Source organism: Oryzias latipes, chromosome 21, assembly GCF_053564925.1.
Source record: "Oryzias latipes strain Hd-rR chromosome 21, Olatipes_Hd-rR_3.1".
In the NCBI taxonomy this organism is placed as follows: Eukaryota; Metazoa; Chordata; class Actinopteri; order Beloniformes; family Adrianichthyidae; genus Oryzias; species Oryzias latipes.
The window spans coordinates 813,970-837,802 of NC_136257.1; the positions used below are offsets into that span (position 1 = coordinate 813,970).

At 51.5% G+C, this 23,833-nt stretch overlaps 1 protein-coding gene across 1 annotated transcript in view; it reads right to left on the minus strand.

Annotated features, from left to right (window-relative positions):
- Nucleotides 1–9,255: 9,255 nt before the first annotated feature.
- The window catches only part of sgo2 (shugoshin 2), a 44,150-nt gene continuing 29,572 nt past the window's right edge, over nucleotides 9,256–23,833 (minus strand). Inside the window, exons 8-10 of the mRNA XM_023951022.2 lie at nucleotides 22,359–23,805; nucleotides 22,158–22,272; nucleotides 9,256–9,471 (exon numbers count right to left, since the gene is read on the minus strand). Coding sequence (XP_023806790.1) covers nucleotides 9,372–9,471; nucleotides 22,158–22,272; nucleotides 22,359–23,805 — 1,662 coding nt within the window. The 3' untranslated portion in view covers nucleotides 9,256–9,371. The remainder of the gene's footprint in view (nucleotides 9,472–22,157; nucleotides 22,273–22,358; nucleotides 23,806–23,833) is intronic.

Below are 23,833 nucleotides of genomic sequence, written 5' to 3' on the forward strand. Positions count from 1 at the left end.
CCTATGACTCAATGCCACACACATGGATCACTGAATGCTTGGAGCTGTACAACATCAACAGGACTCTAAGAGCCTTCATAGGAAACTCGATGAAGCTGTGGAAAACCACCCTTGAAGCCAATGGCAAGCCACTTGCACAAGTGTCCATCAAATGTGGGATATACCAAGGTGATGCTCTGTCCCCACTGCTGTTCTGCATAGGTCTGAACCCCCTCAGCCAAATAATCAACAAGACTGGCTATGGATACAGACTCAGAAATGGGGCCAACATCAGTCACCTCCTCTACATGGATGACATCAAGCTATATGCTAAGAGCGAGCGTGACATTGACTCCCTGATCCACACCACCAGGATCTACAGTACTGACATTGGGATGTCATTCGGGCTCGAGAAATGCAGCCGGATGGTGACAAAGAGAGGCAAGGTAGTCCACACAGGAGGGGTCTCACTCCCAGAAGGAACAATAGCAGACATCGAGGACAGTTACAAGTACCTTGGAATTCCACAGGCAAATGGCAACCTGGAGCAGGCAACAAGGAAAGCTGCAACAGCTAAATACCTCCAACGAGTAAGGCAAGTCCTGAGAAGCCAGCTCAATGGCAAAAATAAGACCCGGGCAATAAACAGCTACGCACTGCCAGTTATCAGATACCCTGCAGGAATAATAAGATGGCCAAAGGAAGAGATACAGACCACGGATGTTAAAACACGAAAGCTCCTCACCATGCATGGAGGGTTCCATCCCAAATCCAGCACACTGAGACTGTATGCTAGCCGCAAGGAAGGAGGCCGAGGACTAGTGAGTGTAGAAGCCACTATCCAGGATGAAACATCCAAGATGCATGAGTACATCAAGCTCAAGGCCCTAAATGACAGTGTGCTCAGTGAATGTCTCAGGCAATGGAGAGCAGAGGATACAGTGCTGGAGGACAGATCCTCATGGGAGGACAAACCCCTGCATGGGATGTACCACCGGACCATAACTGAAGTGGCTGATATCAAGAAGTCCTACCAATGGCTAGAAAGGGCTGGCCTACAGGACAGTACTGAAGCGCTCATCCTGGCAGCTCAGGAACAAGCCCTGAGCACCAGAGCGATAGAGGCTCAGATCTATCACACCAGACAAGACCCAAGGTGTAGGCTGTGCAAAGAGGCACCTGAAACAATCCAGCACATAACTGCAGGATGTAAGATGCTGGCAGGTAAAGCATACATGGAGCGCCACAATCAAGTGGCTGGAATAATATACAGGAACATGTGTGCAGAATATGAACTGGAAACCCCAAGGTCAAAATGGGAAACACCTCTGAAGGTGGTAGAGAATGAGAGGGTAAAGATCCTGTGGGACTTCCAGATCCAGACTGATAGGATGGTAATGGCGAACCAACCAGACATTGTAGTGGTGGATAAAGAACAGAGGAAAGCCGTTGTGGTGGATGTGGCAGTGCCAAGTGATGGAAACATCAGGAAGAAGGAACATGAGAAACTGGAGAAATACCAGGGACTCAGAGAAGAACTGGAGAAAGCCTGGGAAGTGAAGGTGACAGTGGTGCCTGTGGTAATTGGAGCACTCGGGGCAGTAACCCCCAAGCTGGAGGAGTGGCTACAACAGATACCTGGAAAGACCTCAGACCTCTCAGTCCAGAAAAGCGCAGTGCTAGGAACAGCTAAGATACTGCGCAGGACCCTCAAGCTCCCAGGCCTCTGGTAGAGGACCCGAGCTTGGAGGAGAAACCACCCGCGGAGGGTGAGAGGGGCGTTTTTTTTTTTTTATAGTTATATATATATATATATATTTATATATATATATATATATATATATATATATATATATATATATATATATATATATATATATGGTGCAGGACTGTCATGTAGGAAACCCAGGTTCGATTCCCAGGAATGAACAATTAATGGCAATGGAAATGGGACAATTACCATAACAATGACGGGCAATTAACATCACCCAGTGACGGTCCTTGGGCAAGTCCCTTAACTCCGCCGCCTACCTCACAACATGAGAGACAATGAACCACATGTCATGCCGGCTCAGACGTCGCCCGGCCAAACAAGATCTGCGTCAGCTGCTGGGGGACCAGAGCACCCTGATGGAAAGTGAGCTACTGTAACAAGACGGAAATGGACTAGATGTGACAACAAGGTTCTGTTAGAATGCTACTACTCAAGTAATCCCACCCAGAGGGGTTACATGCAGAGAATGTGGAATGAATAGATGCTTCAAAACCCACAATCAAGGCTTACTGCCAAACAACTGGTAGCCCAGTGCTCTAACATCCACAAACGGCAACTCCTATCACAACTTGAGATTGAAGCGATACAATACAATGCCACGGGAGAGCCAGAACAACAGGTCAGAGAGGAGGTTAAGCCACACTCCCACCCTGAGATTGGGTACACAGCCCCAACAACCACAATTACGCTGAGCGAGGCAGCAAGTGACCTGAAAGACAAGATCATGTCTACAATGAACACTAGGCAACCCCGACACCAGCTACAACGCTTAAGTGATGTTCCGCCTGAAAGTCTACTGGAAACTGTGAATGAAGCATTGAGGGCAATTCCTACCACAACCATCACAGAAACTAATGAACTGGTTTACACTTCAGCACCAGTGATGCTTGAGATGCTTGGCTAGATGGAAGAACCATGAAAGAAAACAGTACCCACCATGGAAGCAACGGTTAGAGGCCAAAATCAAGGCAACTCGGAAGGATGTGAGTAAGCTGACAGAGGCTCAAAGAGGTACAATGAGAAAGCAAGTACCAAAGAGATACAGCCCAGTGGCTGGTCTCTCTGAAAAAAGAACATAGCAACCTCCCTGAACAGAATCCAGTAACCATCACAGTGGCAGACATCCAAGAAAGAGTCTCAGGTATGAAGAACTGGACAGCACCGGGCCCTGACATGATACATGCCTACTGGCTAAAGAAGCTTACCGCACTCCACGAGCGCCTGGCAGCACAAATGAACCAGCTGCTAAGAGATGGGACTCACCCCGAATAGCTAACGGAAGGGCGAACGATCCTGATCCAGAAGGATCCCTCAAAGGGTGCAGTCCCATCCAACTACCGGCCAATAACCTGTCTCTCCACAACATGGAAGCTCATGTCAGGCATCATTGCAACCAAGATAAATAGGCACATGGATCAATTCATGAGTAACACACAGAAGGGCATTGGTAGAGACTCCAGAGGAGCCAATCACCACCTCCTGGTCGACAGAACAGTCGCTCAAGACTGCAAGTCACGACACACCAACCTGTGCACAGCCTGGATTGATTACAAGAAGGCCTATGACTCAATGCCACACACATGGATCACTGAATGTTTGTAGCTGTACAACATCAACAGGACTCTAAGAGCCTTCATAGGAAACTCAATGAAGCTGTGGAAAACCACCCTTGAAGCCAATGGCAAGCCACTTGCACAAGTGTCCATCAAATGTGGGATATACCAAGGTGATGCTCTGTCCCCACTGCTGTTCTGCATAGGTCTCAACCCCCTCAGTCAAATAATCACCAAGACTGGCTATGGATACTGACTCAGAAATGGGGCCAACATCAGTCACCTCCTCTACTTGGATGATATCAAGCTATATGCTAAGAACCAGCATGACATTGACTACCTGATCCACACCACCAGGATCTACAGTACTGACATTGGGATGTCATTCAGGCTCGAGAAATGCAGCCGGATGGTGACAAACAGAGGCAAGGTAGTCCACACAGGAGGGGTCTCACTCCCAGAAGGAACAATAGCAGACATCGAGGACAGTTACAAGTACCTTGGAATTCCACAGGCAAATGGCAACCTGGAGCAGGCAACAAGGAAAGCCGCAACAGCTAAATACCTCCAACGAGTAAGGCAAGTCCTGAGAAGCCAGCTCAATGGCAAAAATAAGACCCGGGCAATAAACAGCTACGCACTGCCAGTTATCAGATACCCTGCAGGAATAATAAGATGGCCAAAGGAAGAGATACAGACCACGGATGTTAAAACACGAAAGCTCCTCACCATGCATGGAGGGTTCCATCCCAAATCCAGCTCCCTGAGACTGTATGCTAGCCGCAAGGAAGGAGGCCGAGGACTAGTGAGCGTAGAAGCCACTATCCAGGATGAAACATCCAAGATGCATGAGTACATCAAGCTCAGGCCCCAACTGACAGTGTGCTCAGTGAAGGTCTCAGACAATGGAGAGCAGAGGATACAGTGCTGGAGGACAGATCCTCATGGGAGGACAAACCCCTGCATGGGATGTACCACCGGACCATAACTGAAGTGGCTGATATCAAGAAGTCCTACCAATGGTTAGAAAGGGCTGGCCTACAGGACAGCACTGAAGCGCTCATCCTGGCAGCCCAGGAACAAGCCCTGAGCACCAGAGCGATAGAGGCTCAGATCTACCACACCAGACAAGACCCAAGGTGTAGATCTACCACACCGGACAAGACCCAAGGTGTAGATCTACCACACCAGACAAGACCCAAGGTGTAGATCTACCACACCAGACAAGACCCAAGGTGTAGATCTACCACGCCAGACAAGACCCAAGGTGTAGGCTTTGTAAAGAGGCGCCTGAAACAATCCAGCACATTACTGCAGGGTGTAAGATCCTGGCAGGTAAAGCATACATGGAGGGCCACAATCAAGTGGCTGGAATAATATACAGGAACATGTGTGCAGAAAAGATCCTGTGGGACTTCCAGATCCAGACTGATAGGATGGTAATGGAGAACCAACCAGACATTGAAGTGGTGGATAAAGAACAGGGAAAGCCGTTGTGGTGGATGTGGCAGTGCCAAGCGATGGGAACATCAGGAAGAAGGAACATGAGAAACTGGAGAAATACCAGGGACTCAGAGAAGAACTGGAGAAAGCCTGGAAAGTGAAGGTGACGGTGGTAATTGGAGCACTGGGGGCAGTAACCCCCAAGCTGGAGGAGTGGCTACAACAGATACCTGGAAAGACCTCAGACCTCTCAGTCCAGAAAAGAACAGGAACAGCTAAGATACTACAAGACCCTCAAGCTCCCAGGCCTCTGATAGAGGACCCGAGCTTGGAGGAGAAACCACCCGCGGAGGGTGAGAGGGCCGATTTTGATTTATATATATGCGGTGCCGATCTAACAGGAGCACCAAAGTTACACCTACTTAATTGAAATTAATGTAAATGAAAGTGAAATAACTGTCTGATAACTACGTGTTATTTTTAAGCTGACTTAACTAAAAAAATTATTTTTACTGAGGCAAATAATTAAGTAAGATCAAAGTATAAAGTTTATCTTTCCAACATCCATATGTGGTCTTATCACCCTCTCATGGTGGAAATAGTATTATCTGAGCTTCTTCATCCACTAAATCATCTTCAAATGGACACGCCATGCTGCTTCACCTCTCTGAAAACAAACTAACCTTCAACTAAACCTGCTCCAGATCAGGTTATGTTCAGAGCATGAGTTGCCATGGCAACTTGACATATCCTGAAACATACCTCCATTTCTGGAACTGAAAGCTGAGGTTATCCACTTCCTTAGCCTCAAACTTACCGTGGTAACTAGCATAATCTGCTTTCTGGAATACCCCCCAGGTGTGCTGTGGAAAAGGACCCATTCACTGATGTAAAAAAGTTTTCCATCTCCAGGATATCAGCTCTGTGTTCATCCAAACAGGCCCTGATAAAACACTGAGTAGTTAGGAACATAGAAGACCATAAAATACTTTTTTCTTTCTGTTTATTTGATTCTATTAAAGACATTTTGATAAGAATGACGGTACCGCGATTTAGCTGCAACTAAAGTCGTTTTCTGAAAAGTCCCGCCCCTTTAACTGTCTCCGCCAATCATTCTTGGAGGCTTAATCACACGTCACCAGTCTGACCAATCAGAAGTGGTTAAAGTCTTCACTTCCTTGTTCTGATTCTGCTCATAAAGTCTCTCAGTTCCAACAGAAATACCAGCTAAAGCTCGTCTTTAGCGGTGCAGCTTTCCACAGAATCCGGTGTCAGACCGTGGAACAAGAGAACAGAACAATGAAGCTCAGAGAAGAGAGTCTGTCTCCCATCACTACATCTCCCATGATGTAGTGATGATGTTGATGATGATGATGTTGTTTTTCAATTTTGGGTTGTTTTTTGTTCCTGAACAGTTGTTTGTTTTTGTTCTTGGTGTGAACTTCGTTGGTTGTTTCTGTGTTTTGAAGAAGTTTGTAATGTTTTTTTGCAGTTTGCATGTTTTGCAGACCGCATGTTTTTTGCACTTTTGCAGCTGTATTTATTTGATATTTATTTCTTTATTTAATGGGAGTCTCATTTTTGATAATAATTTTTCATGATAATTTTAGTAATGTTTTTAATTATCTAATATAAATGTAATTTGTGATGTCCTTTGTTGATGTTATATTATATAGATTGTTTCTGAATGTCGTGTTGCTGCCACAGATAAATGAAATTTCCCCATTGTGGGATTAATAAAGTCATCTATCTATCTATCTATCTATCTATCTATCTATCTATCTATCTATCTATCTATCTATCTATCTATCTATCTATCTATCTATCTATCTATCTATTGGGTTAAAGTGACAGCATCTCTGTGCTACTATGAGTCTTCCCTGTTAAACGTCTTAAACCACAACGAACACACATCCAACAGTTTTTCAATCTTCTTGATGAAATCAGAGGTCAGAGGTCAACAGTTTAGTTCTCCTTCCAGGTTTGTGTTTCTTAACAGCCAAACATCCCAGAGTTTGGTCCAAGTCATCTTTCTACCTGAAACACTTTTCTAATAACGTCTGGATTATTTTACATGTTAAACTTAAGAAGAAGCAATAACAACATTTAAGAAACAGGATGAAGGTGAAACAGACACAATTAAACTAAATTGAAACAATTGAATCATCTAAAAAGAAATAAAACATTTTTGTTAAAGTTTTCAAAGACTTCATCTTCGATTAAGACAAAAGAAAAAACGAATAAAACTTTAACAAAAGGGGGGTTCACATTACACCTGAGCCGGGGGTGTCCGTATCCCTGAGGGGCGGGTTCTGGCCCTTGTCCCTGAGTGCTGGGCCCCGCCAAATTTCCAACTGTGCCCGAGCCTGGTCGGGCACAGCCCTTGTGGGCCCCCTTCCTGGGTGGGGACGGCTGGCCCCTGCCTTGCTCCTTGCTGGACCAACCGTGGGCCGGGTGGGTGGCTGCCTGGAGTGCAGAGCAGGTCTCACTTGGGGGGTCCTGGCTCGTACCTGGGGTTGGGGCGGGGGGATGCCCAGAACTCCTGGGTGGTGATGGGGTGCTCGTCTGGGGCTGTGGGCACCATTCTCAGGTGGGGCCCTGCGTTGGGCTCTCCGGGCGTGGGGGCTGCTCTCCTGGTTGGGCTGGGGCGGCACTCTCTTTCCCCCCATGCCTCCCTGCTCTCTGGCTCTGGGGGCCTCGCGGCAGTCCTGCTGGTCCTGGCCTGGGTGGCGGATGTGATCGCCCGGGTGGTGGTTGTTCTATGCCTGCTGCCGTGTGGCGTTGGGGAGTTCCGGCTGCCGCTGCTGCTGTGGCGGGGGTCTTGGTGTGGAGATGGCTGGGCACTCTCCCTCCTTCTTTTCACGTTCCACCATCCATTTTAGAAGAATATAAACACTCACCTGAGCACAGGTGTTAGCTCACCTTTGCACTAATAGTTTACCTGATTGAATAAAATATTTCACACTAGTTGGTTCAAAGGCATAAGTATGCGTGTGTGAACACTATCTGTTTTGTGTGCATGTTGACATGTGGACATTTTTTTCAGCCAGCAGGTGTGTTGATAACATTTGAGTGCCCCGCCCTTTTTGTACTGCATTTGAACCTTACCGTTATGATAAACATCCAGTAAACTTGTTGCTTTATGCTGCTTCATGGTTTTACCCCCCCCCCCTCCTATTATCCCCCTCTTACCCCCCCCTCTTTAACGTCCCTCTCTCTTCTTCCCTTCTTTCCTTTTCCGTCCGGTCCAACACAAAAGATTTTCAAATATGATTGAAATCAATAAAGTTTGGCCTCAATTCCAAAAGGGGTTTATTCAGACATACCTTTGGTTTGTCTGAAGATTAATAACCCCTCTTGTTAAAGTAAAATATGTCCAACCCAAGAGGCCCTCAGCTCTCATCTGTCTGCCCAGCTGTTGGACAGGACAAGTTAATAAAAATAAAATAAAATAAAATGACATGTTAATAAACTGGAGGGAAAACAACTACCAGGGTAAAATGTCAAATAATTTGGTTGAAAATTATTACTCAAAACTAACTTAACTGTTATTACAACTTTTAGAAAAACATTGCAGAGGGACTGTACATCAATACAGACTATAGAGTTTCTCCTTTTTGATTTTTTGGATGCTGGTATGCTGCAAGATTTTTGTCAAGGATAAAATGTGCCTTTGCTCAACAAAGGTTGAAAAACACTGATCTAGGGCATAGTTTCTGCAGAGCAGCAGGAGTTCATCAGAAATTCACCTGAGTTGTGGGCGGGATCAGTGACATGGAAGTAAGCCAGAGCAGGTAGCCTATTCTCCCTGACACTGTCTCATGCTAGCTTACAGCCCCTTAGATTAGCAGTGAAGACAGACTGATGAACAATATCCATCCATCTAGTTCTGATCCAGATTCCAGCTCAGACCAGGAAAACAAAGATGTTAATGGATTTATTTGTCTTACAGTGGATGATCAGAAAGGGCCGGAGCATGGATGCTTTGGCCCATGCTCCGGCCCATGCTTTGGCCCAAGTTGTGTTTGTGTTGGATTCATCTTCCTGTCTTATTTTGAAGGTTCCTGCCTGTCTTGGTTGGAGTTTGCCTTCCCTTGTGTCTGGTCAGTCCTGTGAGTCTGTGTGTCTAGTCACTGCCTTCCTCTATGCTGGTCCACACCGTCTGCTACCCTGGTCCTCTGTGTAACCCGTCAGTTGGTTTTCTAGTTTCACCTTTTGTTATATTAAAATCCCTCGGTTTTTTTGGAACACCCTGTCTCAAGAGGCGGGATCGCGGTACTCACCGCACAAAGCCGTGGAAGAGGCAGGTTTAAGCGCCGCAGCTGCTGGAGCTCAGCACACCTGACGCTGCTGACACCAGCGGGAGACTGATCCTTGCACCTGTGCAGGTACGCATCAGGGGGGGCGCGGGGATCAGGTGTGCAGCTGCAGGTAAATAATTCACAGCTGACCTCCTGTCCTGTTACTTTACCCAGAGACCACTAGCGTACAAACAGGAAGCTGCGGTTTACGTGCTCAAATGACGTTTATTCTCAAACACGATAAAAAAAGACTTCAGTTCTGAACCAAAAAGAAAAAACTACTTTGTACAAAGAGGAGCTTTAGAGAGAAACCAACAGGGATCAGTCCGCTTTCCTCCTCTGCTTCTTCTGCCTTTTGTCCTTGAACAGTGGAGAATTCAGGAAGGTGCTGTCGGTGAATTTGTCTCCACGCCTGATTTTGCTGCAAAAAGGGAGAAAATCAGAGAGAGGCAGATACCAAACACTCAGCAGCAAGACATGTGCATGCGTGTGAACGTCTGTTCACGCATGTGAGCATCTGTTCACGCGTGTGAGCGTCTGTACACGCGTGTGAGCGTCTGTGCATGTCTGTGAGCGTCTGTTCATGCGTGTGAGCGACGGTCCATGCGTGTGAGCGTCTGTTCGTGCGTGTAAGCGTCTTTGCATCTGTTCATGCCTGTGAGCGTCTCTTCATGCGTGTGAGCGTCTGTCCATGCACGTGAGCGTCTGTTGATTCGTGTGAGCGTTTGTTCATGCGTGTGAGCGTCTGTACACGCGTGTGAGCGTCTGCGCATGCGTGTGAGCGTCTGTTCATGCATGTGAGCGTCTGTCCATCTGTTCATGCGTGTGAGCGACGGTCCATGCGTGTGAGCGTCTGTTCATGCGTGTGAGCGTCTTTGCATCTGTTCATGCCTGTGAGCGTATGTTCATGCGTGTGAGCGTCTGTCCATGCACGTGAGCGTCTGTTCATTCGTGTGAGCGTCTGTTCATGCGTGTGAGCGTCTGTTCATGCGTGTGAGCGTCTGTCCATGCGTGTGAGCATCTGTCCATGCGTGTGAGCGTCTGTCCATGCGTGTGAGCGTCTGTTCACGCGTGTGAGCGTCTGTTCATGCGTGTGAGCGTCTGTACACGCGTGTTGAGCGTCTGTACACGCGTGTGAGCGTCTGTGCATGTCTGTGAGCGTCTGTTCATGCGTGTGAGCGACGGTCCATGCGTGTGAGCGTCTGTTCATGCGTGTGAGCGTCTTTGCATCTGTTCATGCCTGTGAGCGTCTGTTCATGCGTGTGAGCGTCTGTCCATGCACGTGAGCGTCTGTTCATTCGTGTGAGCGTCTGTTCATGCGTGTGAGCGTCTGTTCATGCGTGTGAGCGTCTGTCCATGCGTGTGAGCGTCTGTCCATGCGTGTGAGCGTCTGTTTACGCGTGTGAGCGTCTGTTTATGCGTGTGACCGTCTGTTCATGCGTGTGACCGTCTGTTCACGCGTCTGAGTATGCGTGTGAGCGTTTCTCCATCTGTTCATGCGTGTGAGTGTCTGCGCATGCGTGTAAGCGTCTGTTCATGCGTGTGACCGTCTGTTCACGCGTGTAAGCGTCTGTCCATCTGTTCACGCGTGTGAGCGTCTATTCACGCGTGTGAGCACTGTCCATGCGTGTGACCGTCTGTACATGCGTGTGAGCGTCTGTCCATGCGTGTGACCGTCTGTTCACGCGTGTAAGCGTCTGTTCATGCATGTAAGCGTCTGTCAATCTGTTCACGCGTGTGAGCGTCTGTTCACGCGTGTGAGCACTGTTCATGCGTGTGAGCGTCTGTTCATGCGTGTGACCGTCTGTTCACGCGTGTGAGCGTCTGTTCATGCGTGTGAGCGTCTGTACACGCGTGTTGAGCGTCTGTTCACGCGTGTGAGCGTCTGTGCATGTCTGTGAGCGTCTGTTCATGCGTGTGAGCGACGGTCCATGCGTGTGAGCGTCTGTTCATGCGTGTGAGCGTCTTTGCATCTGTTCATGCCTGTGAGCGTCTGTTCATGCGTGTGAGCGTCTGTCCATGCACGTGAGCGTCTGTTCATTCGTGTGAGCGTCTGTTCATGCGTGTGAGCGTCTGTTCATGCGTGTGAGCGTCTGTCCATGCGTGTGAGCGTCTGTCCATGCGTGTGAGCGTCTGTTCACGCGTGTGAGCGTCTGTTTATGCGTGTGACCGTCTGTTCATGCGTGTGACCGTCTGTTCACGCGTCTGAGTATGCGTGTGAGCGTTTCTCCATCTGTTCATGCGTGTGACCGTCTGTTCACGCGTGTAAGCGTCTGTCCATCTGTTCACGCGTGTGAGCGTCTGTTCACGCGTGTGAGCACTGTCCATGCGTGTGACCGTCTGTACATGCGTGTGAGCGTCTGTCCATGCGTGTGACCGTCTGTTCACGCGTGTAAGCGTCTGTTCATGCATGTAAGCGTCTGTCCATCTGTTCACGCGTGTGAGCGTCTGTTCACGCGTGTGAGCACTGTTCATGCGTGTGAGCGTCTGTTCATGCGTGTGACCGTCTGTTCATGCGTGTAAGCGTCTGTTCATGCATGTAAGCGTCTGTCCATCTGTTCACGCGTGTGAGCGTCTGTTCACGCGTGTGAGCACTGTTCATGCGTGTGAGCGTCTGTGCATGCGTGTGAGTGTCTGTCCATCTGTTCATGCGTGTGAGTGTCTGCACATGCGTGTGAGCATCTGCGCATGGGTGTGAGCGTCTGCGCATGCGTGTGAGCGTCTGTTCATGCATGTGAGCGTCTGTCCATCTGTTCATGCGTGTGAGCGTCTGTTCATTCGTGTAAGCGTCTGTCCATCTGTTCACGCGTGTGAGCGTCTGTTCATACGTGTGAGCATGCGTGTGAGCGTTTGTCCATCTGTTCATGCGTGTGAGTGTCTGTTCACGCGTGTGAGTGTCTGTTCATGCGTGTGACCGTCTGTTCACGCGTGTAAGCGTCTGTTCATGCATGTAAGCGTCTGTCCATCTGTTCACGCGTGTGAGTGTCTGTTCACGCGTGTGAGCACTGCTCATGCGTGTGAGCGTCTGTGCATGCGTGTGAGCGTCTGTCCATCTGTTCATGCGTGTGAGTGTCTGCACATGCGTGTGAGCATCTGCGCAGGGGTGTGAGCGTCTGCGCATGCGTGTGAGCGTCTGTTCATGCATGTAAGCGTCTGTCCATCTGTTCACGCGTGTGAGCGTCTGTCCATGCACGTGAGCGTCTGTTCATGCGTGTGAGCGTCTGTTCATGCGTGTGAGCGTCTGTTCATGCGTGTGAGCGTCTGTTCATGCGTGTGAGCGTCTGTTCATACGTGTGAGCGCCTGTCCATGCACGTGAGCGTCTGTTCATTCGTGTGAGCGTCTGTTCATGCGTGTGAGCGTCTTTGAATCTGTTCATGCCTGTGAGCGTCTGTCCATGCACGTGAGCGTCTGTTCATGCGTGTGAGCGTCTGTTCATGTGTGTGAGCATCTGTTCATGCGTGTGAGCGTCTGTTCATGCGTGTGAGCGTCTGTTCATGCGTATGAGCGTCTGTTCATGCGTGTGAGCGTCTGTTCATACGTGTGAGCGTCTGTCCATGCGTGTAAGCGTCTGTTCATGCGTGTGAGCGTCTGTTCATGCGTGTGAGCGTCTGTTCATGCGTGTGACCGTCTGTTCATGCGTGTGACCGTCTGTTCACGCGTCTGAGCATGCGTGTGAGCATTTGTCCATCTGTTCATGCGTGTGAGTGTTTGCACATGCGTGTGAGCATCTGCGCATGGGTGTGAGCGTCTGCGCATGCGTGTGAGCGTCTGTTCATGCATGTGAGCGTCTGTCCATCTGTTCACGCGTGTGAGCGTCTGTTCACGCGTGTAAACGTCTGTTCATACGTGTAAGCGTCTGTCCATCTGTTCACGCGTGTGAGCGTCTGTTCATACGTGTGAGCATCTGTCCATGCACGTGAGCGTCTGTTCATTCGTGTATGCGTCTGTTCATGCGTGTGAGCGTCTTTGCATTTGTTCATGCCTGTGAGCGTCTGTCCATGCACGTGAGCGTCTGTTCATGCGTGTGAGCGTCTGTTCATGCGTGTGAGCGTCTGTTCATGCGTGTGAGCGTCTGTTCATGTGTGTGAGCGTCTTTGCATCTGTTCATGCGTGTGAGCGCCTGTCCATGCACGTGAGCGTCTGTTCATTCGTGTGAGCGTCTGTCCATGCACGGGAGCGTCTGTTCATTCGTGTGAGCGTCTGTCCATGCACGTGAGCGTCTGTTCATTCGTGTGAGCGTCTGTTCATGCGTGTGAGCGTCTCTGCATCTGTTCATGCGTGTGAGCGCCTGTCCATGCACGTGAGCGTCTGTTCATTCGTGTGAGCGTCTGTCCATGCACGTGAGAGTCTGTTCATTCGTGTGAGCGTCTGTTCATGCGTGTGAGCGTCTTTGCATTTGTTCATGCGTGTGAGCGTCTGTCCATGCACGTGAGCGTCTGTTCATTCGTGTGAGCGTCTGTTCATGCGTGTGAGCGTCTGTCCATGCGTGTGAGCGTCTGTTTATGCGTGTGACCGTCTGTTCATGCGTGTGACCGTCTGTTCACGCGTCTGAGTATGCGTGTGAGCGTTTCTCCATCTGTTCATGCGTGTGAGTGTCTGCGCATGCGTGTAAGCGTCTGTTCATGCGTGTGACCGTTTGTTCACGCGTGTAAGCGTCTGTCCATCTGTTCACGCGTGTGAGCGTTTGTTCACGCGTGTGAGCACTGTCCATGCGTGTGACCGTCTGTACATGCGTGTGAGCATCTCTCCATGCGTGTGACCATCTGTTCACGCGTGTAAGCGTCTGTTCATGCATGTAAGCGTCTGTCCATCTGTTCACGCGTGTGAGCACTGTTCATGCGTGTGAGCGTCTGTTCATGCGTGTGACCGTCTGTTCATGCGTGTAAGCGTCTGTTCATGCATGTAAGCGTCTGTCCATCTGTTCACGCGTGTGAGCGTCTGTTCACGCGTGTGAGCACTGTTCATGCGTGTGAGCGTCTGTGCATGCGTGTGAGTGTCTGTCCATCTGTTCATGCGTGTGAGTGTCTGCACATGCGTGTGAGCATCTGCGCATGGGTGTGAGCGTCTGCGCATGCGTGTGAGCGTCTGTTCATGCATGTGAGCGTCTGTCCATCTGTTCATGCGTGTGAGCGTCTGTCCATCTGTTCACGCGTGTGAGCGTCTGTTCATACGTGTGAGCATGCGTGTGAGCGTTTGTCCATCTGTTCATGCGTGTGAGTGTCTGTTCACGCGTGTGAGTGTCTGTTCATGCGTGTGACCGTCTGTTCACGCGTGTAAGCGTCTGTTCATGCATGTAAGCGTCTGTCCATCTGTTCACGCGTGTGAGTGTCTGTTCACGCGTGTGAGCACTGCTCATGCGTGTGAGCGTCTGTGCATGCGTGTGAGCGTCTGTCCATCTGTTCATGCGTGTGAGTGTCTGCACATGCGTGTGAGCATCTGCGCAGGGGTGTGAGTGTCTGCGCATGCGTGTGAGCGTCTGTTCATGCATGTAAGCGTCTGTCCATCTGTTCACGCGTGTGAGCGTCTGTCCATGCACGTGAGCGTCTGTTCATGCGTGTGAGCGTCTGTTCATGCGTGTGAGCGTCTGTTCATGCGTGTGAGCGTCTGTTCATGCGTGTGAGCGTCTGTTCATACGTGTGAGCGCCTGTCCATGCACGTGAGCGTCTGTTCATTCGTGTGAGCGTCTGTTCATGCGTGTGAGCGTCTTTGAATCTGTTCATGCCTGTTAGCGTCTGTCCATGCACGTGAGCGTCTGTTCATGCGTGTGAGCGTCTGTTCATGTGTGTGAGCATCTGTTCATGCGTGTGAGCGTCTGTTCATGCGTGTGAGCGTCTGTTCATGCGTATGAGCGTCTGTTCATGCGTGTGAGCGTCTGTTCATACGTGTGAGCGTCTGTCCATGCGTGTAAGCGTCTGTTCATGCGTGTGAGCGTCTGTTCATGCGTGTGAGCGTCTGTTCATGCTTGTAACCGTCTGTTCATGCGTGTGACCGTCTGTTCACGCGTCTGAGCATGCGTGTGAGCATTTGTCCATCTGTTCATGCGTGTGAGTGTTTGCACATGCGTGTGAGCATCTGCGCATGGGTGTGAGCGTCTGCGCATGCGTGTGAGCGTCTGTTCATGCATGTGAGCGTCTGTCCATCTGTTCACGCGTGTGAGCGTCTGTTCACGCGTGTAAGCGTCTGTTCATACGTGTAAGCGTCTGTCCATCTGTTCACGCGTGTGAGCGTCTGTTCATACGTGTGAGCATCTGTCCATGCACGTGAGCGTCTGTTCATTCGTGTATGCGTCTGTTCATGCGTGTGAGCGTCTTTGCATTTGTTCATGCCTGTGAGCGTCTGTCCATGCACGTGAGCGTCTGTTCATGCGTGTGAGCGTCTGTTCATGCGTGTGAGCGTCTGTTCATGCGTGTGAGCGTCTGTTCATGTGTGTGAGCGTCTTTGCATCTGTTCATGTGTGTGAGCGCCTGTCCATGCACGTGAGCGTCTGTTCATTCGTGTGAGCGTCTGTCCATGCACGTGAGCGTCTGTTCATTCGTGTGAGCGTCTGTTCATGCGTGTGAGCGTCTCTGCATCTGTTCATGCGTGTGAGCGCCTGTCCATGCACGTGAGCGTCTGTTCATTCGTGTGAGCATCTGTCCATGCACGTGAGAGTCTGTTCATTCGTGTGAGCGTCTGTTCATGCGTGTGAGCGTCTTTGCATCTGTTCATGCGTGTGAGCGCCTGTCCATGCACGTGAGCGTCTGTTCATTCGTGTGAGCGTCTGTTCATACGTGTGACCGTCTGTTCATGCGTGTGAGCGTCTGTTCATGCGTGTGACCGTCTGTTCATGCGTGTGAGCGTCTGTTCATGCGTGTGACCGTCTGTTCATGCGTGTGACCGTCTGTTCATGCACGTGAGCGTCTGTTCATTCGTGTGAGCATCTGTCCATGCACGTGAGCGTCTGTTCATTCGTGTGAGCGTCTGTTCATGCGTGTGAGCGTCTTTGCATCTGTTCTTGCGTGTGAGCGCCTGTCCATGCACGTGAGCGTCTGTTCATTCGTGTGAGCGTCTGTTCATTCGTGTGAGCGTCTGTTCATTCGTGTGAGCGTCTGTTCATGCATGTGAGCGTCTGTTCACGCGTGTAAGCGTCTGTTCATGCATGTGAGCGTCTGTTCATGCGTGTGAGCGTCTGTTCATGCGTGTGACCGTCTGTTCATGCGTGTGACCGTCTGTTCACGCGTCTGAGCATGCGTGTGAGCATTTGTGCATCTGTCCATGCGTGTGACCGTCTGTACATGTGTGTGAGCGTCTGTACACGCGTGTAAGCGTCTGTTCATGCATGTGAGCGTCTGTACACGCGTGTAAGCGTCTGTTCATGCATGTAAGCGTCTGTCCATCTGTTCACGCGTGTGAGCGTCTGTGCATGCGTCTGAGCGTCTGTCCATCTGTTCATGCGTGTGAGCGTCTGTTCATGCGTGTGAGCGTCTGTTCATGCGTGTGAGCGTCTGTTCATGCATGTAAGCGTCTGTCCATCTGTTCACGCGTGTGAGCGTCTGTGCATGCGTCTGAGCGTCTGTCCATCTGTTCATGCGTGTGAGCGTCTGTTCATGCGTGTGAGCGTCTGTTCATGCGTGTGAGCGTCTGTTCATGCATGTAAGCGTCTGTCCATCTGTTCACGCGAGTGAGCGTCTGTGCATGCGTCTGAGCGTCTGTCCATCTGTTCATGCGTGTGAGCGTCTGTTCACGCGTGTAAGCGTCTGTTCATGCGTGTGAGCGTCTGTGCATGCGTGTGAGCGTCTGTTCATGCGTGTGACCGTCTGTTCATGCGTGTGACCGTCTGTTCACGCGTCTGAGCATGCGTGTGAGCATTTGTGCATCTGTCCATGCGTGTGACCGTCTGTACATGTGTGTGAGCGTCTGTACACGCGTGTAAGCGTCTGTTCATGCATGTAAGCGTCTGTCCATCTGTTAACGCGTGTGAGCGTCTGTGCATGCGTCTGAGCGTCTGTCCATCTGTTCATGCGTGTGAGCGTCTGTTCATGCGTGTGAGCGTCTGTTCATGCGTGTGAGCGTCTGTTCATGCATGTAAGCGTCTGTCCATCTGTTCACGCGTGTGAGCGTCTGTGCATGCGTCTGAGCGTCTGTCCATCTGTTCATGCATGTGAGCGTCTGTTCAGGCGTGTAAGCGTCTGTTCATGCATGTAAGCGTCTGTCCATCTGTTCACGCGTGTGAGCGTCTGTGCATGCGTCTGAGCGTCTGTCCATCTGTTCATGCGTGTGAGCGTCTGTTCATACGTGTGAGCATCTGTCCATGCACGTGAGCGTCTGTTCATTCGTGTATGCGTCTGTTCATGCGTGTGAGCGTCTTTGCATTTGTTCATGCCTGTGAGCGTCTGTCCATGCACGTGAGCGTCTGTTCATGCGTGTGAGCGTCTGTTCATGCGTGTGAGCGTCTGTTCATGCGTGTGAGCGTCTGTTCATGTGTGTGAGCGTCTTTGCATCTGTTCATGCGTGTGAGCGCCTGTCCATGCACGTGAGCGTCTGTTCATTCGTGTGAGCGTCTGTCCATGCACGGGAGCGTCTGTTCATTCGTGTGAGCGTCTGTCCATGCACGTGAGCGTCTGTTCATTCGTGTGAGCGTCTGTTCATGCGTGTGAGCGTCTCTGCATCTGTTCATGCGTGTGAGCGCCTGTCCATGCACGTGAGCGTCTGGTCATTCGTGTGAGCGTCTGTCCATGCACGTGAGAGTCTGTTCATTCGTGTGAGCGTCTGTTCATGCGTGTGAGCGTCTTTGCATCTGTTCATGCGTGTGAGCGTCTGTCCATGCACGTGAGCGTCTGTTTATTCGTGTGAGCGTCTGTTCATGCGTGTGAGCGTCTGTCCATGCGTGTGAGCGTCTGTTTATGCGTGTGACCGTCTGTTCATGCGTGTGACCGTCTGTTCACGCGTCTGAGTATGCGTGTGAGCGTTTCTCCATCTGTTCATGCGTGTGAGTGTCTGCGCATGCGTGTAAGCGTCTGTTCATGCGTGTGACCGTTTGTTCACGCGTGTAAGCGTCTGTCCATCTGTTCACGCGTGTGAGCGTTTGTTCAAGCGTGTGAGCACTGTCCATGCGTGTGACCGTCTGTACATGCGTGTGAGCATCTCTCCATGCGTGTGACCGTCTGTTCACGCGTGTAAGCGTCTGTTCATGCATGTAAGCGTCTGTCCATCTGTTCACGCGTGTGAGCACTGTTCATGCGTGTGAGCGTCTGTTCATGCGTGTGACCGTCTGTTCATGCGTGTAAGCGTCTGTTCATGCATGTAAGCGTCTGTCCATCTGTTCACGCGTGTGAGCGTCTGTTCACGCGTGTGAGCACTGTTCATGCGTGTGAGCGTCTGTGCATGCGTGTGAGTCTCTGTCCATCTGTTCATGCGTGTGAGTGTCTGCACATGCGTGTGAGCATCTGCGCATGGGTGTGAGCGTCTGCGCATGCGTGTGAGCGTCTGTTCATGCATGTGAGCGTCTGTCCATCTGTTCATGCGTGTGAGCGTCTGTCCATCTGTTCACGCGTGTGAGCGTCTGTTCATACGTGTGAGCATGCGTGTGAGCGTTTGTCCATCTGTTCATGCGTGTGAGTGTCTGTTCACGCGTGTGAGTGTCTGTTCATGCGTGTGACCGTCTGTTCACGCGTGTAAGCGTCTGTTCATGCATGTAAGCGTCTGTCCATCTGTTCACGCGTGTGAGTGTCTGTTCACGCGTGTGAGCACTGCTCATGCGTGTGAGCGTCTGTGCTTGCGTGTGAGCGTCTGTCCATCTGTTCATGCGTGTGAGTGTCTGCACATGCGTGTGAGCATCTGCGCAGGGGTGTGAGTGTCTGCGCATGCGTGTGAGCGTCTGTTCATGCATGTAAGCGTCTGTCCATCTGTTCACGCGTGTGAGCGTCTGTCCATGCACGTGAGCGTCTGTTCATGCGTGTGAGCGTCTGTTCATGCGTGTGAGCGTCTGTTCATGCGTGTGAGCGTCTGTTCATGCGTGTGAGCGTCTGTTCATACGTGTGAGCGCCTGTCCATGCACGTGATCGTCTGTTCATTCGTGTGAGCGTCTGTTCATGCGTGTGAGCGTCTTTGAATCTGTTCATGCCTGTTAGCGTCTGTCCATGCACGTGAGCGTCTGTTCATGCGTGTGAGCGTCTGTTCATGTGTGTGAGCATCTGTTCATGCGTGTGAGCGTCTGTTCATGCGTGTGAGCGTCTGTTCATGCGTATGAGCGTCTGTTCATGCGTGTGAGCGTCTGTTCATACGTGTGAGCGTCTGTCCATGCGTGTAAGCGTCTGTTCATGCGTGTGAGCGTCTGTTCATGCGTGTGAGCGTCTGTTCATGCGTGTGACCGTCTGTTCATGCGTGTGACCGTCTGTTCATGCGTGTGACCGTCTGTTCATGCGTGTGACCGTCTGTTCACGCGTCTGAGCATGCGTGTGAGCATTTGTCCATCTGTTCATGCGTGTGAGTGTTTGCACATGCGTGTGAGCATCTGCGCATGGGTGTGAGCGTCTGCGCATGCGTGTGAGCGTCTGTTCATGCATGTGAGCGTCTGTCCATCTGTTCACGCGTGTGAGCGTCTGTTCACGCGTGTAAGCGTCTGTTCATACGTGTAAGCGTCTGTCCATCTGTTCACGCGTGTGAGCGTCTGTTCATACGTGTGAGCATCTGTCCATGCACGTGAGCGTCTGTTCATTCGTGTGAGCATCTGTCCATGCACGTGAGAGTCTGTTCATTCGTGTGAGCGTCTGTTCATGCGTGTGAGCGTCTTTGCATCTGTTCATGCGTGTGAGCGCCTGTCCATGCACGTGAGCGTCTGTTCATTCGTGTGAGCGTCTGTTCATACGTGTGACCGTCTGTTCATGCGTGTGAGCGTCTGTTCATGCGTGTGACCGTCTGTTCATGCGTGTGAGCGTCTGTTCATGCGTGTGAGCGTCTGTTCATGCGTGTGACCGTCTGTTCATGCACGTGAGCGTCTGTTCATTCGTGTGAGCGTCTGTCCATGCACGTGAGCGTCTGTTCATTCGTGTGAGCGTCTGTTCATGCGTGTGAGCGTCTTTGCATCTGTTCTTGCGTGTGAGCGCCTGTCCATGCACGTGAGCGTCTGTTCATTCGTGTGAGCGTCTGTTCATTCGTGTGAGCGTCTGTTCATTCGTGTGAGCGTCTGTTCATGCATGTGAGCGTCTGTTCACGCGTGTAAGCGTCTGTTCATGCATGTGAGCGTCTGTTCATGCGTGTGAGCGTCTGTTCATGCGTGTGACCGTCTGTTCATGCGTGTGACCGTCTGTTCACGCGTCTGAGCATGCGTGTGAGCATTTGTGCATCTGTCCATGCGTGTGACCGTCTGTACATGTGTGTGAGCGTCTGTACACGCGTGTAAGCGTCTGTTCATGCATGTGAGCGTCTGTACACGCGTGTAAGCGTCTGTTCATGCATGTAAGCGTCTGTCCATCTGTTCACGCGTGTGAGCGTCTGTGCATGCGTCTGAGCGTCTGTCCATCTGTTCATGCGTGTGAGCGTCTGTTCATGCGTGTGAGCGTCTGTTCATGCGTGTGAGCGTCTGTTCATGCATGTAAGCGTCTGTCCATCTGTTCACGCGTGTGAGCGTCTGTGCATGCGTCTGAGCGTCTGTCCATCTGTTCATGCGTGTGAGCGTCTGTTCATGCGTGTGAGCGTCTGTTCATGCGTGTGAGCGTCTGTTCATGCATGTAAGCGTCTGTCCATCTGTTCACGCGAGTGAGCGTCTGTGCATGCGTCTGAGCGTCTGTCCATCTGTTCATGCGTGTGAGCGTCTGTTCACGCGTGTAAGCGTCTGTTCATGCGTGTGAGCGTCTGTGCATGCGTGTGAGCGTCTGTTCATGCGTGTGACCGTCTGTTCACGCGTCTGAGCATGCGTGTGAGCATTTGTGCATCTGTCCATGCGTGTGACCGTCTGTACATGTGTGTGAGCGTCTGTACACGCGTGTAAGCGTCTGTTCATGCATGTAAGCGTCTGTCCATCTGTTAACGCGTGTGAGCGTCTGTGCATGCGTCTGAGCGTCTGTCCATCTGTTCATGCGTGTGAGCGTCTGTTCATGCGTGTGAGCGTCTGTTCATGCGTGTGAGCGTCTGTTCATGCATGTAAGCGTCTGTCCATCTGTTCACGCGTGTGAGCGTCTGTGCATGCGTCTGAGCGTCTGTCCATCTGTTCATGCATGTGAGCGTCTGTTCAGGCGTGTAAGCGTCTGTTCATGCATGTAAGCGTCTGTCCATCTGTTCACGCGTGTGAGCGTCTGTGCATGCGTCTGAGCGTCTGTCCATCTGTTCATGCGTGTGAGCGTCTGTTCATGCGTGTGAGCGTCTGTTCATGCGTGTGAGCGTCTGTTCATGCGTGTGACTGTCTGTTCACGCGTGTGAGCGTCTTTCATGCGTGTGAGCATCTGTTCATCTGTTCATGCGTGTGAGTGTCTGTGCATGCGTGTGAGCGTCTGCGCATGAGTGTGAGCGTCTGCGCATGGGTGTAAGCGTCTGTTCATGCATGTAAGCGTCTGTTCACGCGTGTGAGCGTCTGTTCATGCATGTGAGCGTCTGTGCATGCGTGTGAGCGTCTGTCCATCTGTTCATGCGTGTGAGCGTCCGGCATGCGTGTGTGCGTCTGTGCATGCGTGTGAGCGTCTGTTCACGCGTGTGAGCGTCTGTTCACGCATGTGAGCGTCTGTGCATGCATGTGAGCGTCTGTGCATGCATGTGAGCGTCTGTCCATCCGTTCACGCGTGTGAGCGTCGGCATGCGTGTGAGCGTCTGTGCATGCGTGTGAGCGTCTGTGCATGCGTGTGAGCGTCTGTGCATGCGTGTGAGCGTCTGCGCATGGGTGTGAGCATCTGCGCATGCGTGTGAGCGTCTGCGCATGCGTGTGAGCGTCTGCGCTTGCGTGTGAGCGTCTGCGCTTGCGTGTGAGCGCCTGCGCATGCGTCTGAGCGTCTGCGCATGCGTGTGAGTGCCTGCGCTTGCGTGTGAGCGTATTTGCATGCGTGTGAGCGTCTGTGCATGCGTGTGAGCATCTGTGCATGCGTGTGAGCGTTTATGCATCTGTTCACACCGTCCGGCCTTCCCGGGAGCACATTCACCTGTTCAGAGCGGGCTCCTTGTAGCTGACCGCACTGCGCCTCCTCCTGCCTCTGCCTGCGGGGGAGCAGGCCGGGCTGCTGGCAGAATTGGTCACTGTCGTCAAGACTCTTCCTGCTGAAACATAAAGAAAAGTCTGTCTGTAAAAAGCACAGTGCTGCGTTTCTCAGAGGTCAGACCCTTTGACAGACAGGTTCCTGCACCTGGGGAAGCGTCCTTCACGCTGACAGCAGACTCCTCTGTCAGGTCCAGTCTGCTCTGCGTCAGGGTGCAGGGCGTGGCGAGCGGCGAAGCAGACTTTAGCTCCACCTCACTGGTATTCAGCAGCCACGGCGGCAGCTCATCCATCAGCAAATCCTCAGCAGTTGGGGCGCCCAACGCTGCAGAGCTGCTGAGGGTGGCGCTCTCTCTTGTGTCCCTCGTTCTCCGCCTGCAGACCACAAACGTCTCCCGCAGATGTCTGGTCTGCGTTTGGGCCTTGGCCTTTGCCGCAGTGAGGTTCACAGCGGCCGAGCCCCCACCACGGGTGCTGCAGGGAGGACATTCATCCAGAGAACCAGTGCATGCTGCATGCTCAGGGCTCCCGCTCTTGTTGCTATGGTGACCGGCCTTCCTCTGCTGGTGGCTCAGAACCCTGGCTTTGGGTCCTTCTGCTTCTTCTCTTTGGGTCTTCTTGCTTTTTTGAGCCTTGGGGCCTGAGGCAGAAGGTTCCACCAGCAAGCGCTTCCCTGAGCTGCAGGGTTGCTTGTAAGCCTTCGGTTCTGACCCGCGAGCTCTGACAGCGTCATCTGGGAATGCCAGCAGCTCCTCAGCCTCACATTGGGGTTCTGCAGGTACCGCCGGACCCAGGTCTGACGCCATAGAAGCGCCTCTCCCAGAAACAGAGATGACATTTGTTCTCCTGCGTCTCGGTTTGTGATGAGTCTTCCTCGACTCCACAAGATTGTGTTCCTGAGACGTTCCCTGCTCCTCGCAGAACTGAAGCTCTGCCGGTTCCTTCTGGACCAGACCTCGTTCTTCCTCCTCAGGTTTCTGTTCCAGCCTGAGGGCCTTGTCTTCCTGGGTTGGTGCAGACGCTGCTTGGTGTCGGGGTGTCCTTGAGAGCACCCTTGGTCTGCTTTTGGACTTCTGGCGGTGAACTTTAGCGCGGGTTTCTGCTTCTTCAGCATCTCCTCTGCCGGACCTCGAGATCCAAACCGTAGGATCGCTGAAGTAATCTTCCACATCCGACGAGGCCGTTTCCCAGGCCTTGGATTTGCTCTTGGAAGCTTTCTTGGGAATGCGAGAAACGGTTGTGTTCCTGCAGAAGGCTGTGGACAGTGGAGGCTCAGGAGCTCTTGGACCTGATGGGTTCTGGTGCTGGTGGGTTTGTGGAACCTCAGGAGGCTTTGAGCCCACAGGGCCCTGTGAGGCAGCACTGGAAGCGCAGACTGGATCCGGCTCTCCCGTGGCTTTCCTCTTCCAGACACGGCTGTTTTTGTTGGGTTTGCTTTCCACGCTGATGATCTCAGCCGTGTCACTTTGTGTCAGTTCCATGGTGCTGTTGAGAAGCAGAGTTTTCTCCTGATGGTGACGCTCAGGTTCCACACCAACACTGTTGGGAGCACTGGCTTCACCAGAGACAGACGGCTTGGGCCCGGCCTGAAGGTTCTGCGGACAGAGCACCGACTGACCGCTC